At 37.5% G+C, this 16002-nt stretch overlaps 1 protein-coding gene across 1 annotated transcript in view; it reads left to right on the forward strand.

Moving 5' to 3' along the window:
* Nucleotides 1-16002, forward strand: part of ASXL2 (ASXL transcriptional regulator 2) — a 128515-nt gene that overhangs the window by 39909 nt on the left and 72604 nt on the right. Inside the window, exons 2-3 of the mRNA XM_039238273.1 lie at nucleotides 4457-4539; nucleotides 15808-15810. Coding sequence (XP_039094204.1) covers nucleotides 4457-4539; nucleotides 15808-15810 — 86 coding nt within the window. The remainder of the gene's footprint in view (nucleotides 1-4456; nucleotides 4540-15807; nucleotides 15811-16002) is intronic.

Below are 16002 nucleotides of genomic sequence, written 5' to 3' on the forward strand. Positions count from 1 at the left end.
GAGTGTAGAGACTACTAAAACAAACAAACAAACAAATAAATAAATAAATTTTCTAGAACAAATATGCATTATCATTGGGGAAACCCATGTTACTTTACATATGATGTATATGGCTGTATATAGATTTAACTTAGCCCCTGGAATTTCTTTGTGGAATACCATGAATATCACTGGAAGTTGGTGAAACACCTTTATTTAGCCTGATTAATACTAGAATTTGAGAAACACAGTTTTTAAAATACTCAGGATCTCCCCAGGCCCCACCAGGATCTTATTTTTCAGTTTTAAGTACTTGCTCATTACTAAAGACAAAGCCAGGGACCCACCTCTTAAGATATCAACTTAATTATAGACATATGTAGAGGCTGACATTTTCATTAGGCTAATCTTGTCATGTTTCAATACAGACCTGTGAGGAAAAGGTCTTTATCCAATCTTTATAATTGAACTTCCTATTCTTGTCTTAATCAAAAGAGTAAGTGGCATTTCTGCAATCCTGTTAGTTTTTTTTTGGACTCAAGAGGTAAGAACCTACCCATTATTCAGCAGAGGCAATTTTTATCATTCCAATGCATATTTTAGTTAACAAAATAAGTATTTCTTTTATCATTGAATGTTTTACCCCCTCACCCCCCCCCTTTTTTTTTTTGAGAGAGAGCACACACAAGAGTGGTAGAGGGGCAGAGGGAGAGAGAATCTTAAGCAGGCTCTGTGCCCAGCTTGGAACCCTATGTGAGTCTCGATCCCACGACCCTGGGATCGTGTGACCTGAGCTGAAATCAAGAGTCTGACGCTTAACCAACTGAGCCACCTAGGCACGTCTGAACTCTTTGCCTTGTATAAAGTGTTAATATTATCTTCTAGCTTGGGGAATTAGGAGTTTTGCCATCTAAGTTCAGGATGTACTTTGTAACTTCTCTGAGTCTTCCTTTCCTTCCTGGTAAAATAGACATAATCTGTTTTCCTTCTTGGATTATTGTGAGGGTCAAGTGAAGTAGAATGGCTATGTGATGTTTATAAACCATAAGACAGTTATAAATATGTGTGAATTAAGGGAGAAATGTAAAAAATTTTCATGTATTGGCAGCACCATCTGAAGATAATCTTTATAGGAAGATTTTTTGTGAATTCAGGTTTTTAAAAAAAAATAGTTATAGCAGTCTTGTGTTTTTATTTGACCATCTTTTATGTGTATATCTCTATATAAAAACTTTTTGTGCCACATAAGTTGTTACAGACACTATGGTAAACAATATGGATGTTCCTTAAAAATTAGAACTACCAGCAGTCCTACTTCTGGGTATATATCCACAGGAAATGATACACTATCTTAGAGAGGTATTTGCACCCCTGTATTCATTGCAGCATTATTCACAGTAGCTGAGACATGGAAACAACTTAGGTGTTTAACAGATGATCTGGAAAAAAAATTACATGCAATGGAATATTATTCAGTCATAAAAAGAAGGAAATCTGCCATATATGACAAGGGTGGACCTTGTGAGCTTTATGCTAAGTGAAAGAAGTCAGATAGGGAACGACAAATACTGCATGATCCCATGTGTGGAATCTAAAAAAAGTTAATCTCAGGGTACCTGGGTGGCTCAGTAGGTTAGGCATCTGACTCTTGGTTTCGGCTCAGGTCATGAGTTTGGGCCTGTGTCAGTCTCTGTGCTGAGGCTGCTTGGGATAATCTGCCTTCCTCTCTCTGTCCCTCCCCTGCTTGTTCTCTCTCTCTCTCTCTCTCTCTCTCTGAAAGATAGATAAAAAAAAGTTGAATTCAGAAACAGAGTAACTTGTTGGTTGCCAGGTTTGGGGGAGGGTAGGGGAAATGGAGAGATGTTGGTTAAAGGACATAGACTAGCAATTAGAAGACTAAATTCTGGTGATCTAATTAATGTACAGCATGGTGATTGTAGTAAACAATACTGTATTGTGTATTTGAAATTTGCCAAGAATATTGGACTCCTGGGTGGCTTAATGTAATTTTTAAAAAATGTGTATGCGTGTGTGTGTGTACATTTACTTAAAATTTTTTTAAAATGTTTTATTTATTTCTGAGAGAGAGAGACAGAGACAGAGACAGTGTGAGCAGTGGAGGGTCAGAGAGAGAGGGAGACACAGAACCTGAAGCAGACTCCAGGCTCTGAGCTAGCTGTCAGCACAGAGCCTGATGCGGGGCTCTAACCCATGAACCGTGAGATCATGACCTGAGCCGAAGCCGGACACTTAACCGACTGAGCCACCCAGGCACCCAGGAATAATGTAATTTAAGTTTTAAGGTCACTTACTGTCCTATGGATAGACTGGTCAGTCATATTAGGCACAGACTTGGCTGTTCCTTAAAGGATTTGGATGTGTACTTTTTTTTCATGAACCTGTCTGGAGGTGTAGTCAGTAGTCTGCCATTCTTAGGGTATTCTTTACCTGTGCTGACAGCTAGCTCAGAGCCTGGAGCCTGTTTCAGATTTTGTTGTCTCCCTCTCTCTCTGACCCTCCCTTGCTCACGCTGTGTCTCTCTCTCAGAAATAAACAGGAAAAAAAACCACCCAGATTTTATTTTTGAGTAGTCTCTACACTCAGTGTGGGGCTCCAACTCATAACCCTGAGATCAAGAGTTGTATACTCCACCGACTTGAGCCAACCAGATGCCCTTCTTCCTGACTTTAAAAGAAATTTTTTTCTAATGTTTATTTATTTTTGAGAGAGAGTGTGTGTGAACAGGGTAGGGGCAGAGAGAGAGGGAGACACAGAATCCAAAGAAGGCTCCAGGCTCCAAGCTGTCAGCACAGAGCCTGATGCGAGGCTCGAACCCATAAAACTGCGAGATCATGACCTGAACCGAAGTTGGATGCTTAACCAACTGAGCCACCTAGGCACCCCTGCTCTTCCCTGACTTCTTGAAGCATAGTTATAATAGTTGCTTTTAAAGTCTTTGATAATTCCAGCAACTTTGTCATGGATTTATTGTGTGTAGGTTGTCTTTTCCCTTGTGAGTTCTTGAGAGTTTCCTAGTTCTTCAGTTATCAAGTGTGTTGGATTGTATATAGACGTTTTAATGTTATGTTATCGTATTGTATGTCTTGTTTAAATCCAGTGGAGAATAATTTCGTGTGTGTGTGTTGGGGGGGGGATGTGATTTTTAAAGCAGGTATATGACTTTGTTAAGTTCAGACCACAAGTTTCCACCCACCTCTGCACAAAATTTCAATATCTAGTTTTCAAAGCTTTCACAGAGTTGTTCTGATCTGTTCTGCATATGTACCACTTACTGGCTAATTTGGGAACCTGATAGTATGATTAGGGTCAGACACACACAGCATAGCTCTGGAGTGACCTCAGGAGTGTTTCTGGAACTTTATGGTATCGTTTTCTTGGCTCCTTTATCTTTGTAAAAACTTTCTCCTTGATAACTTTCTGGCTCCTATAGACCCTTCTTCCCTGTCCTGTGGCTGAACAGCTGGGTCTTTCATTCCATTGATTTGCTGTATATTCCACAACTGCATCTGCCTTTGATCCCAAACAGTAGGGTGACAGAGAAAGAAGATAAGCCATATGGATTCCCTTCACACTTAGGGGACTAGAAGGGCTCTGTTTTGTTGGAGTTATCGGCCTCTGTTCAGCCACTGCTGGTATCATCACTGCCAAGGATGCTGCCTTGGCTTGGCTGGGGGCATAGGTCAAGAGAAAGGGGGAAAGCCCCAGAAAACCCCCTCTCCCTAGGGGACACCTTTACTTGATCTTCAGACCAAAAAAAGAGGAGAAATCTCTGGGAACCGTTTCTGCCTGCCCTTAATGGACAGTTCTGAATTTGTACTGCCTTTGAGTTGTCCCAGAGGAAACAGAATCAGGAAACTTTGGGGTTAAAACTTCTAGTTGTGGTTTTGTACTCCAACCCGATTGCTGCCTCAGGTAGCTGCTCCATGCATTCTGTCCAGGTTATTATTAGTCATATTCAGCAGGAGATAAACTATGCTTCCTTCCTTTTTACCAGAACCAGGAAATTTTGTTACAACTGTGTTGTTCATTTGTTTCGGTTAAGAATTTATTGAGCATTCATGACATACTCAGCTTTGCTGGAAATGTAAAGATGGATAATTTCAAAGTACCTTTAGTAGATCCACAGTTAGACATATGACATGGGAGTGGAGGCAGTAAGTAAACATGATTTTATACTAAACATTAATAATAAATTAGTTATTAGTATTAATCCTTCTTGATCCATTTCTGTTTCAGGACTTGACATATTGTGACTAAGAGAGAAGAACCTGTTTATCTTCCATTAGTTTTCCATTTTTCTTATTGTCCCAAAATAAAAGGGATGAAAAGTCTCTGGATATGTATGTGTTGGATGAAATTAATACATAGTTATAATAAGAATAAGAACTATAATTACATATATAATTATAATAACTTAAAATAAGAAATAACTTATTATTATATACTTGTTTCTCAGGTCTTAGAAAAATACCCCAATACACCCATGAGTCATAAAGAAATTCTTCAAGTTATCCAGAGAGAAGGACTAAAAGAAATCAGGTGAGTTATTTAAATATTATTATAACAATATTATAATATTAATATTATATAATATTATATAAATAATGATTATACTACTTGATTAGAGTGTTTTGTAGTATATAGCAGTGTACTTTAAACCTGAAGATTGATGATTTAGTAATAACTGCTTTGCTAATTTCTGATTTATTCAGTTGTCACATCTCTGGAGTTTTCAGTCATAGCACAGTTATAAAACCACAAGTAAGTTTAAAAAAAAAAATTCTTAGAATGTATATGTCTCCAACCCATGCACTTTAATTCTTAGGAAGGCCTGGAGCCATCTTCAAGCCTTCATCTATGAACTGAGGCTTTTAATTTAATAAGCTTGGTCATTAGCATGTAAAAAGTATTCTTTAGTATAGGGAGAGTGCTAGAAGTAGACACACTAGGAAGAAATAACCTTGGCCAGAAGGAATAAAATGGAAAAGATACATATAAAGCAGTATTTTTCAAATAATAGTTTGCAAATGTACAAATAAAACAGCTTGGGGTCAATTAACATAGGACCAAAGATAAAACACACTTTAATTTCTAAGAGCCTTCTATTACAATAGCACATAATAGTCACTTCATAATCAAGACCCGCTGTCATCAAGAAATGTTAAAATTATGTTCAGCATACTTGTATTGTTAAAGTTGAAATCTGAGAGTCTACATGAGAGATATTTTCATTAAGATGGGAAAGGTTGGAGTGCTTTAAAACTGCTACTAGTTTTCTCAAGTGGGGATGGCATTGTATAAACACCCTTAAGGAAAGTGTTCAGAATTTATGGGTATGTTCTTGATTGTCAAAGTGACTAGAAAGGACAGGAGCACTGTGGCGTTTAACAGGCAGGTAATGGGGAGGCTAAATGTCTCACATTGTGCTGGATGGTCCTTCACATTGAAGAATTGTTCAGCTGAGATGCCAGGGTAATAATGAGCTATGGTGAAATATTTGTAAGTAGACAAATTTTTTAATAAATAGCTGTTGCGTGTTCAAGATTGTAATTCTCATTTTCTTGAATATAAAATTAGTTTTTGGCCCTTGTTTGCTAACTCAGCTCAAAAAATTTTGTTTTGATTTGTGGCCAAATGTCAGTAGGCTGGGAATAAGGTTTGTTTTATGACTTTGAAGCAATGGAGTAAAATTAGTGCCTCTGAGAAATTATGTGAACGTTTAAACGTTTTTGTAAATTAAAAAATTAATCACTTAATTTATCAGTGATATAATTCTAAATCTTTATTTGAATTAGATAAGACTTACTAGATTAAAATTACAGCATAGTGCCCATGTAGTAACAGATCAATTTGTACAAAACTACAGGAGCAAAAGGTAGTGATTTTTGTGGTTCTGCGGAACTAATTCTGATAAGGTGTTCTGATTTTTTTTATAACATTCTTGGGTTTTTATAGAATATCCATGAGCAAGAGATTTCCTTTTTTTTTTTTCTTCCTTAAAATTAGACTTTTGATACACACTGGGGACATAGACCAGGATGTCTGGTGTATAGAGAGCACTCAGTCCCTTAGGTCTCAGTGATAGGTGCAGGGTCATCTGGCTCCAATATACTAAAGCTTTGTGACTTTACACTTGTTATTATCATTTCTTGGACGTAGGCAGGAATAGTAAATATGTGAAGAAAAGTAAATAAATAAAAAGGGAAAAAAGGAACTTCAGGAAAAGCAGCAAAATGGTAGAGTCAGCAGGCTTTGCTTAGTGATAACAATTTATAAGTAGCTGCTCTTGGTTAAACTATATTGTTGTGATGCAGCTATGGCACCACAAAGCAGTTCTTTCTAAGTCACCGTGGCCTTCCATTTTGTTAACTCCACGGGACTTCTGGTTCCTGACTCTTAGCATTATTTAACACAGCTGAGTACTCCTTCCTTCTTGAAACTGTTAACCAGAAGCAACGACAAACGTTCCTCCTCTCCTCCTCCTTCCTTCTCAGCTTTTGTTTGTTTGTATGTTTTTGCTCCTTACATTCTAATTTAAGTGCAATTTTGTCCACTCCCATAACTTTAAATATTATATGTTATCAATTCTCAAATATGTAGGGAAACTGTTTCTTCTGCCTTTGTGTATGCTGACTCCTTCACATGGAATGTGCTTTTCCCTGTGTTCCTTCTTATTTTTCAGGTGACATTTTGAATATGTCTTTTTCAGAGCACTTCAGCTGACTTTAGGAGCTAGAGCATATTTCCTTTGTTTGGTGTATTACAGCGTTCTGTTATTTCTTCATACCACCTAAAGTTTGAAATTACATATTTTTGTGATCTTAAAAAAATCGTCAAGCTTCTCTATTGCTTATATTAAGGTAGCTCCATGAGGAGTGACATCTGTTGTTTGTCCCCCTTCTCTTTTATGTTTGGCATATGTCAGACAGTGAAAACCTACTTTTTTTTTTTTTAATGTTTTATTTATTTCTAGGAGAGAGAGAGAGAGAGAGAGACAGCATGAGCAGGGGAGGGGAAGAGAGAGAGGGAGTCACAGATTGAAACAGGCTCCAGGCTGTGAGCCGGCAGTCAGCACAGAGCCCGACGCGGGGCTCGAACCCACGAACCGCGAGATCATGACCTAAGTCGGATGCTTAACTGACTAAGCCACCCAGGCGCCCCGAAAGCCTACTTGTTATATATGAAGTATTAGTGGTTGGAAGATCACATTCAGATGCAGTTACAGCTTTTGCTCCTGCGGCAGTGATGTGTTAAATGATAGTCTTAAACGATCATTAAAGTTTTTAGACAGATTACTGAATGAAATAGATAATATCTTCATTAAAGATGTGCTACTTATTACAGTTTAATTTTCATTCCTCAGTTCACAGTACATGGCTTTCAGTTCTTTTCTCCCTTTGTAGTTTTCCCCATCTTCCTCATTTTGAAGAAGTTCACTTATTTTGATTATTCCATATTATATTGTTTTATTTTAAAATACATTAAAGTGGAAACAGCCCAAATGTCCATCAAAAGATGAGTGGATAAATAAAGTGTAGTATATACACTCAATGGAATATTATTCAGCCTTAAGAAGGAGTGAAATTGGGATACATGCTACAAGGATAATCCTTAAAAACATGCTAAGTGAAATAAGACACAGAAGGACAAATAATGATGTGAAGACCAAAAAAAAAAAGGACAAATATTGTATAATTCCATTTATATGAGGTCCTTAGAACAGGCAGACTGATACAGAGACAGAAAGTAGAATAAAGGTTACCGGGGCTGAGAGTAGGGAAGAATAAAGAGTTACTGTTTAGTATAGAGTTTCTTTCTGGGGTGATGAGAAAGTTCTGGAAATGGACAGTGGTGATGGTTGCACAGCATTGCAAATGTACTCCATGCCACTGAAATCTGCACTTAAAAATTGTTCAGATGGGGGCCCCTGGGTGGTTCAGTTGGTTTAGTGTCTGACTTTTGATTTTGGCTCAGTTGTGGTCTCACGGTTTGTGAGATTGAACCCCGCGCCAGGCTCTGCTCTGGCATTGTGGAGCCTGCTTAGGACTCTCTCTCTCCCTCTCTCTCTGCCCTGCCCCTCTCCTGCTCGCTTGCGTGCTCTCTCTCTCTCTCTCTCTCTCTCAAAGTAAATAAATAAACTTAAAAAAAGATTCAAATGGTAACTTGTATATTATGTATATTTTGCCACAAAAATCGTATTAAAAGTGAAGTGATTGGCTTCTGGCTAAGAAAGACTGAGGTACTAGTCCCTTAAGAATTTTTAAGAGGTTTTCTGCAGTCTTTGAGCTGTACAGTTTTATAATTCTCAGGGTCTGGTATAGACAGAAGCTACATGGTAATTTGAACAGGGAAGTTACTAAGTTAACTAGTTATTAATTGGTTACCCAGAAATAAACTGTTAGAAGGGAACAGCCAGTACATGCAAGGCTGACTCAGTGTGACCTAAGGAGACCCCTCCATGTCCCTAGGCTGTGATTCATATCTTAACGGACCAGGTAGGGCTCTGGTCCCGTGGATGACAAAGTTCACTGGTGCTGTAGCCTGGGCTAGCACTTCGGAAAGTGCCTACTATTAGAACTTGTTGGAAAGCCTCCTACTGGGCTCTTGTCCCACATTCACGGGGGAGCCAGCAGAGGCTCCAGCAGAATTTTCTGGGAAACCACCCGCACGCATTCTGCTGAACCTTGCTGAAGATGGAGTGCTGTCAAGTGTCCCTTATGTTGCTGGGTGCTGCCTGTCATAAGAGCAGGCAGGCGACTCTACAGTAAAACCGGAAAGAAAAGCGCCCTTTCGTTCTGTAGTGTTCCTCCAGGACTCTTTTGACAAACTTAACATTGAGCCAACTGGCAGAAAGTGTTTATAGGGCCCAGCTCCACTACTACAGAGAGGGACAGAGAAAGCTGGATTTGGAGCTAAAAGTCAATAAATTGATAATTAGCACAACAGCCTTCAGTAGTTTTTCAGCAGAATAACTGAAATTGTTGTCTGGCCCCGTATACCATTTTGGCTTACTTGATTTGTTTCCATATTCACTCCAGCTAAACTGATACGCTGCTGTTCTCCATATGGTATCTAAGATTTCTCACTTTAAAGCATAATCTTTCATCCTCTCCTCTTCTCCCCCCCCCACCCCTTTTTTAATTTCAGAGAGTTTTCTTAGTGAATGGACTGTTACTGTTCTATAATTACCCTCTTTCTCCCTGGTAATAGTCTTTGTTTTGAAATCTGTTTTTGATGCCAGTGGAGTCACTTTTGATTAGTGTTTATGTGGTATCCATTTTTTAAATGTATCTATGACTTTTTATATATTAAAGTGTGGTTTTTATAGACAACACGTATTTTTTTTGAGAAATATTCTATCTGATAATCATTAACATGATTAGGTTTACTCTCTCATTTTACTGTTTACTTTGTTTTTCCTTTTATTTTACTGTTCCCTCTCTGCTGCCTTTTTCAAAAAATAATTTGAGGGTTTTTCAGTAAAACATTTTATTTCATTTATATTTTGATTCATTTCTCTGCATTGCTTGGAGTGTAATAATATTGATTATTTAAAGGTTTTGTCTGATAAGTATAACATCTGGATAACCCCAGGGCTGGGAACTTTCAATTGTCTTTTCCATTAAGAATTTCTCACATTTTCCTGGATCATTGTTTATTATGAAATTTAAGGTTGTATTCTGGACATTTTGAATATTATATTGTTTAGGCTCTGTTTTTCTGATCAAAACCTCTGGAGAATGGTGATTCCTTCCTTCCTTCCTTTCTTCTGATCAACCCAGCTGTCTTCGGACTAAATGTTTTTTTTTTTTACCTTCTATAGCTGTTGGTTCAACAATCAGGTCATTTTCAAAGTCTCTGCTCTACTCTTTTGGATTTGTTTCATGTACGTGCCACTCAGGGTTAGACTGAGATGTGAGCTGTGGTTCAGTTCTCAAAGCCTTTACTAGGTTGATTGGAAATGTCCCCAGTATGCATAGCTCAGGGATAAGCCCACATCTTGTGTGGGAGTTAGGATATTCCCTTTTCCAGTTCTGTTCTCTCTGGGAATACCACTCCTCTATCCCTAGTCTGCAGTGTCCTTTCCTCTGTCTTGGCCAGAAAGATAAGGGCTTTTCTCAAAATTTTATCTGTTCCCTACAGTAGTATGTCCCCTCAGCCAGGGCCTACTCTTTAGTCAAAATGTTAAGATACCCCTACCCCCAAGAAAACTTACTATGTGAAAATCTAGCCAATAGAAGGGAATAGTCTATCTACATGATTGACTTCACTTAATAGTCCCAACTGTATAGTTCAAGGAACCCCTTGACTACTCTCAAGGGTCAAAAACTTGCTGGGAGTACTTGCATAACTCACTGAAAACTGTTACCCTCATGATTATGGGAAGGATACAGGGAAAGGAAATAGATGAAGATTAGCCAAGGCAAGAGACATATATATAGGGCAGAGTTAAGATGAAGTACCTAACACAGACCTTTTAGTCATCCTCACCACATGTCTTAGGATAGATAGTGTTAAATATCAACATCAATGTGTAATAATATGCAAGGAATATTGCCAGTATCACTCAAGCCTTAAATATATAGAGTTTTTTATTTTTATTTTTTATTTTTTATTTATTTATTTATTTTTTTAATATTTTTATTTATTTCTAGGAGAGAGAGAGAGAGAGAGACAGCGTGAGCAGGGGAGGGTGAGAGAGAGAGGGAGACACAGACTCCAAAATAGGCTCCAGGCTCTGAGCTGGCAGTCAGCACAGAGCCTGACGCGGGGCTCGAACCCACAAACCGCGAGATCATGACCTAAGTGAAAGTCGGACGCTTAACCGACTAAGCCACCCAGGTGCCCCTAGAGTTTTTTATTGATGGTTTATCACCTAGGCATGATTCATGAGCCATGTGCCCAATCCCAGTTTTCAGTGTCTAGCCCCTCTAGAGATAATCTGGTACCGTCTGGCCCAGCCCCTCACTCTAAACCACATTGTTGGTGTAGCTTAAAGCCCCTACACTAAATTACAGTGTTATCTGGCTGGCTCAAGTCTCTCAAAAAGCCTAGTGATTATTTCTTAATCCAAGGGCAAAGACCAGACCTCTCTTTGGGTGAAGGTAAATTCTTTACTACATACTCCCATACAAATCAAGTTAGACTTCCCAAATGTGCCAGCTTTCTTAATTTTTAATGTTTAAGGTAGTTGCTTTTTAAAAATTGACATATAATGAACATACCATAAAAGCTAAAGCATATGGTTCAGTGGTTTTTATTTAATATATTTGTCCAGGACATTTCCATTATCCCCAAAAGAAACCCTGCACTATTAGTTGTCATTCCTCTTCCTTGCCCAACCCCCAGTGCTCCAGCCCTAGCCAACCAGTATTGTGCTTTCTCTTTCCTTGGATTGGCCAGTTTTGGATATTTCATGTAATGGAATCATGCAATATAGTATTCCTTTCATATAGTATAAAGATTTGAAGGTTCATTTGTATTGTAGCACTTATCAGTACTTCATTCCTTTATAGCTAAATAATATTTCATTGCATGCATACGCTATATTTTATTTATCCATTTCATCAATTGATGGGCATTGGGGTGTTTTCACTTTTTGACTATCATGAATAATACTACTGTGAACATCCATGTACAAATTTTTGTGTGGGAAGTTGCTTTTTCTATTTTTACAGGTTTTAGTTGCAATCAGCCAGAGAGAGGCTGTTGTGGGTCTGCTCTTCACCAAGTTTCACTCAATTTTAAATCTTGAAATTGGATTGAGCTTTAAATTTGTGGAATTCATGGAAGCATGAATTAATCCACAAATTTCAGTTCAAAATCCTTGTGTTTTTCTTTGGCTTAGAATAGAATTCCAGATTTTGGTGAAGCCTTTGTTTTTCAGTCATTTTAAAATTACAGTAAGGGGTTTTATCACAGGTGTAGACTGTGATATAGATATAGACACAAACATATTATGACTGTGTTTGGAACCTCTGTGTGACTAGTTCTGTAATTGGAGCCTGTTTTTTGTACCAAATAAGTAAGTGGACGTGAATAGAACACAGTAAACCAGTATGAATCCATTGACGTGGTTAAATGTTTAAGCATCGCTCTGTCCAGATGTGTTGTCAGTTCTCAATGGGAAATAATACACTTGCCTTAAACATTTGCATCTGATAGTTGCAAGATGATATGTAGTCTGAATTATGATTTAGACAAATATATATGTTCAGATGAGTATCATTTATGAAGAATGGACTGCAGCAGTCAGGAGTTGAAGTGGTTAAGGAGACTAATAAAGGGGCTGCTTTACTAGAGTAGGCAAAATATGGTGGTGCTTTGTTTTAGGTAAGTAGTGCTTGAGAGAATAGATGGATTTGAGAGACATATTTCAGGACTTGCTGATGGATTGGATGTGGAAGGTAAAAGGAAAAAGGAAATAAAAAATGATTTTTAGGCTTCCTGATTATATAACTACTGTTTACTATAGAAAAGAACTGAGGAATAAACTGGAGTGAGGATTTGGTAAAGGACTCACTGGGCATGTATTTGTGGATTAAAAAAAAAAAAAGTTGTGAACCTCACAGGGGGTGAAGAGGTATTCAGGTGCAGAGCATGGTTATGGTATAAATTTCAAGATTGCAGTTAAAAGGTAACAGTGATCTGGAGGTATAGAGTAGGTATCTATTTTCGGAGATTAATACCTAATACCTTTTTGGCACAGCAGTGAGTAAAACGTTCTCCTGGTATGTTACAGAATCCAAAAATGCATCCTTTTCCTTTCATGATGTACTTTCACGTATGTTACAAGTTTTGGTTAATAAGTTAGGTACTGAACAAAGTTACCTAAATAGAAATTTTTACTTTTAGAAAATTGCAAATGGAAAGAAAAACATGCATTCTCAACTAAATTATAAATTGTCCTCCAACCCTAGACTGTTTTGAAGTCAGTCTTAGGCATTTTATTACTTCAGCAATGCGGTATATATCTAACAGAGAAGAACTCAAGAGACTGTGCAAATTGGATATTTTGGCTTATCAGAAAAGAGAACAACTAAACGTAGACATTAAGTATGCAGTACTGTTGGTGAAACATACACAGAATACTCCCTAAGTCAAATGTTTATGTATGCTGTGATACCATTCCCATGAGTCCTTTACTGTTATCACTCTTTACTGCTTCTGTCCTTAGTCTTTTGTAGAACAGCTTTCTCCTCTTCATCAGTTGTGGTGGCCATTAATGTTTAAGTGTAGGACTTGAAGTCTTCCTTCTAAATTAGCCCTTCGCCCCACAGGTTTTCCTAACTTGCTTTGTTCATCCTATTAGCTGCATTACCTGGACTCTTCTTATATCTATATTAGAGAAAGAGTTTTTAGGAAAGAAGAGAAAACTATTTTGAGACCCTTTTCTCTTACTACTATTTCTTTTTTTTTTTTTTAATGTTTTATTTATTTCTAGGAGAGAGAGAGACAGCGTGAGCAGGGGAGGGTCAGAGAGAGAGGGAGTCACAGACTGAAACAGGCTCCAGGCTCTGAGCTGGCTGTCAGCACAGAGCCCGACACGGGGCTCGAACCCATGAACCGCAAGATCATGACCTAAGCGAAAGTCGGACGCTTAACCGACTAAGCCACCCAGGCGCCCCTCTTACTACTATTTCTTTCCACTCATAAGTAGAATAAGAAAGAGAAATTAGGAAGATTTTTGGTATTATGAATTTATCATCCACAGATTGTTTATTTTCTGAATTAGACCATTTATGAGTGTTCCCAAGGGTTCATGACATACAATAATTAATAATTTTGATGAGACATGAATTTGGATCTTGTACACCATAAAACTGATGTGGGAAAATAAGTTATGTAGCTAATAAAAGAGTGTAGCCAACTACCTAGCTTTTAATTTATAATTTAAAAAATTGGATTTTTTTTTGCAAATTAAGTTTCTCTAGCTGTTTACAAAATGATGGCCCTGATGAACAGTACCCCTAGGTACTGTTATCCCTATTGCATTCCTCACCCTTGACCCCTCCCCAGCCCCTTTTCCAAACCAGTCACCTTATTTCAGTCACAGAATGTTATAGCTGGAATAGATAGTTGGGATATTACCATTACATTTCAATTTATTGTTGAAGAATTAAGTCTCATGGAGATTGATCAGGGTCCTTCAATAGGTTCTGTGAAGCTAGAGCCCCAGGCTTACTGCTTCTGGTTTTGTTCTTATTAGTATACCATATATTCTGTACAGCCCTAGTTCTTCCTACTCTTTTTTTGATTAGTATATTTGCTTGATTTTTTTATATCAATCTTGCATTATGTGTTGACACATAATAACATTAGGATAGTTGCTATCTAACTGTAAATTTATTTCTGAAAGAATTTGGAACAAAAACCTCAGCTATTATAATAATGGCTTCTGAAAGGGCTACTACATTTAAACAAAATTTTTCCCCCAATGTTTATTTATTTTTGAGAGAGAGAAAGAGAGGGAGGGAAAGAGAGAGAGACAGTGCAAGCAGGAGAGGGAGACACAGAATCTGAAGCAGGCTCCAGGCTCTGAGTCGTCAGCACAGAGCCCGATGCAGGGCTCGAACCCACAAACCATGAGATCATGACCTGAGCCGAAGTCGGATGCTTAACTGACTGAGCCACCCAGGTGCCCCTGGCCACTACATTTTTAAAGAATTTACAGTAATGGAACATTTAAATCTTTATATTGTTTTGTAGTGCTCCAATTTGTTCCCAAACAAGGAGTTGTTTTTTTGTTTTTTTAATGTCTCAGTCTTGTATCCCAAGCAAGCTCCTTTAGAGTTGAAATTGTTAAGAACCTGGGAATCTTCTAACAAAGATCATGGTCAATAAACATTTGCTAGATTGAAATTTTACCTCTTTGGAGGAGTCCCAATTGCTTCTAATTAATAGATTTACTTATGAACAAGATAATCTCTTTCACATGGAATTAAAATATGTTTCAGCTTACCTCATACCAAACCTAATCTGAGCACCTAATTTTTTCCCCATCTCTTCTTTTGTAAAATATGTAGCAAGGGTAATAAAGTCAACATTCTCTACTACTTTTCAGCAGAAGTCATTATCTCTGCATAGTAGATCATTGTCCTGTTTGCCAAGCTGAGTTGCTTTAAGGCGATTTACTAGAAAGAGCTCAGTTTAAGAGTGAAGAACATTATTGATTAAATTGATACCATATTTATCTGAAGTTAGTTGATAACATTTGAATTCAGCCTGTGTTTTCTTAATCTGCCTGTTGCAGTCTGCTTTCAAGCACACAAACAATGTAGGGATGTCAAAAAGGTTTAATAATGAAAAAACAAAAATCCCCAAATGCTTGCATATTAACAGAAGAGAGTATTCTTACCCATTGTTACTCAGCTCCATAGTGGTGAGTTCATTATGGAAGGTGATAAACCTTAGGGTCCATAGCTGATGGCTTTATGATGGCTCCTTGAAATTGAAATGCATGGGAAGAATATTAAAGAATATTCATTGTATCCACATTTGACTCCAGACTGCTTTAATAGTTTTAGTCTGCTACATAATTAAGGTGCTGCAATTGTTAGCTGAAATGGTTTAGACTATTTATCTCAGTTTAACTGTGCATTTATAGACAAAGTGATATTTTGGGCTAACTTGTAAATTCTAAAGAAGAAATGAATGTTCTATATAGCAAAATAGGGGGAGAGTGCTAATTTGAGGAATTGTGGATATTGTTGGGAGGGGAAGGGAGAGTTTATTTTTTGGTTTTATTGTTAAATTAAAAGCTTTTTTCTCTTTCTTTCATTTTCTTGGGGTGCATTCCAACTCCAGAAGGTAAGAAGTATTACTTTATTCTAAGGAAGTATATATATAATGATAAAGTACTCTTTTATAAGTTTAATTGAATTCACCTTTGGATGCATGATTTTTACTTTATAAAACTAAACAATTAGTCTGGAAACTAAATAAGAGTAGAAGTACCACGTAAATATTTATTATATGTGCTTTTTTTTTTGGCGTCCTTGC

Source organism: Hyaena hyaena, unplaced genomic scaffold (assembly GCF_003009895.1).
Source record: "Hyaena hyaena isolate Hyena2069 unplaced genomic scaffold, ASM300989v1 scaffold_138, whole genome shotgun sequence".
Classification (NCBI taxonomy): domain Eukaryota; kingdom Metazoa; phylum Chordata; class Mammalia; order Carnivora; family Hyaenidae; genus Hyaena; species Hyaena hyaena.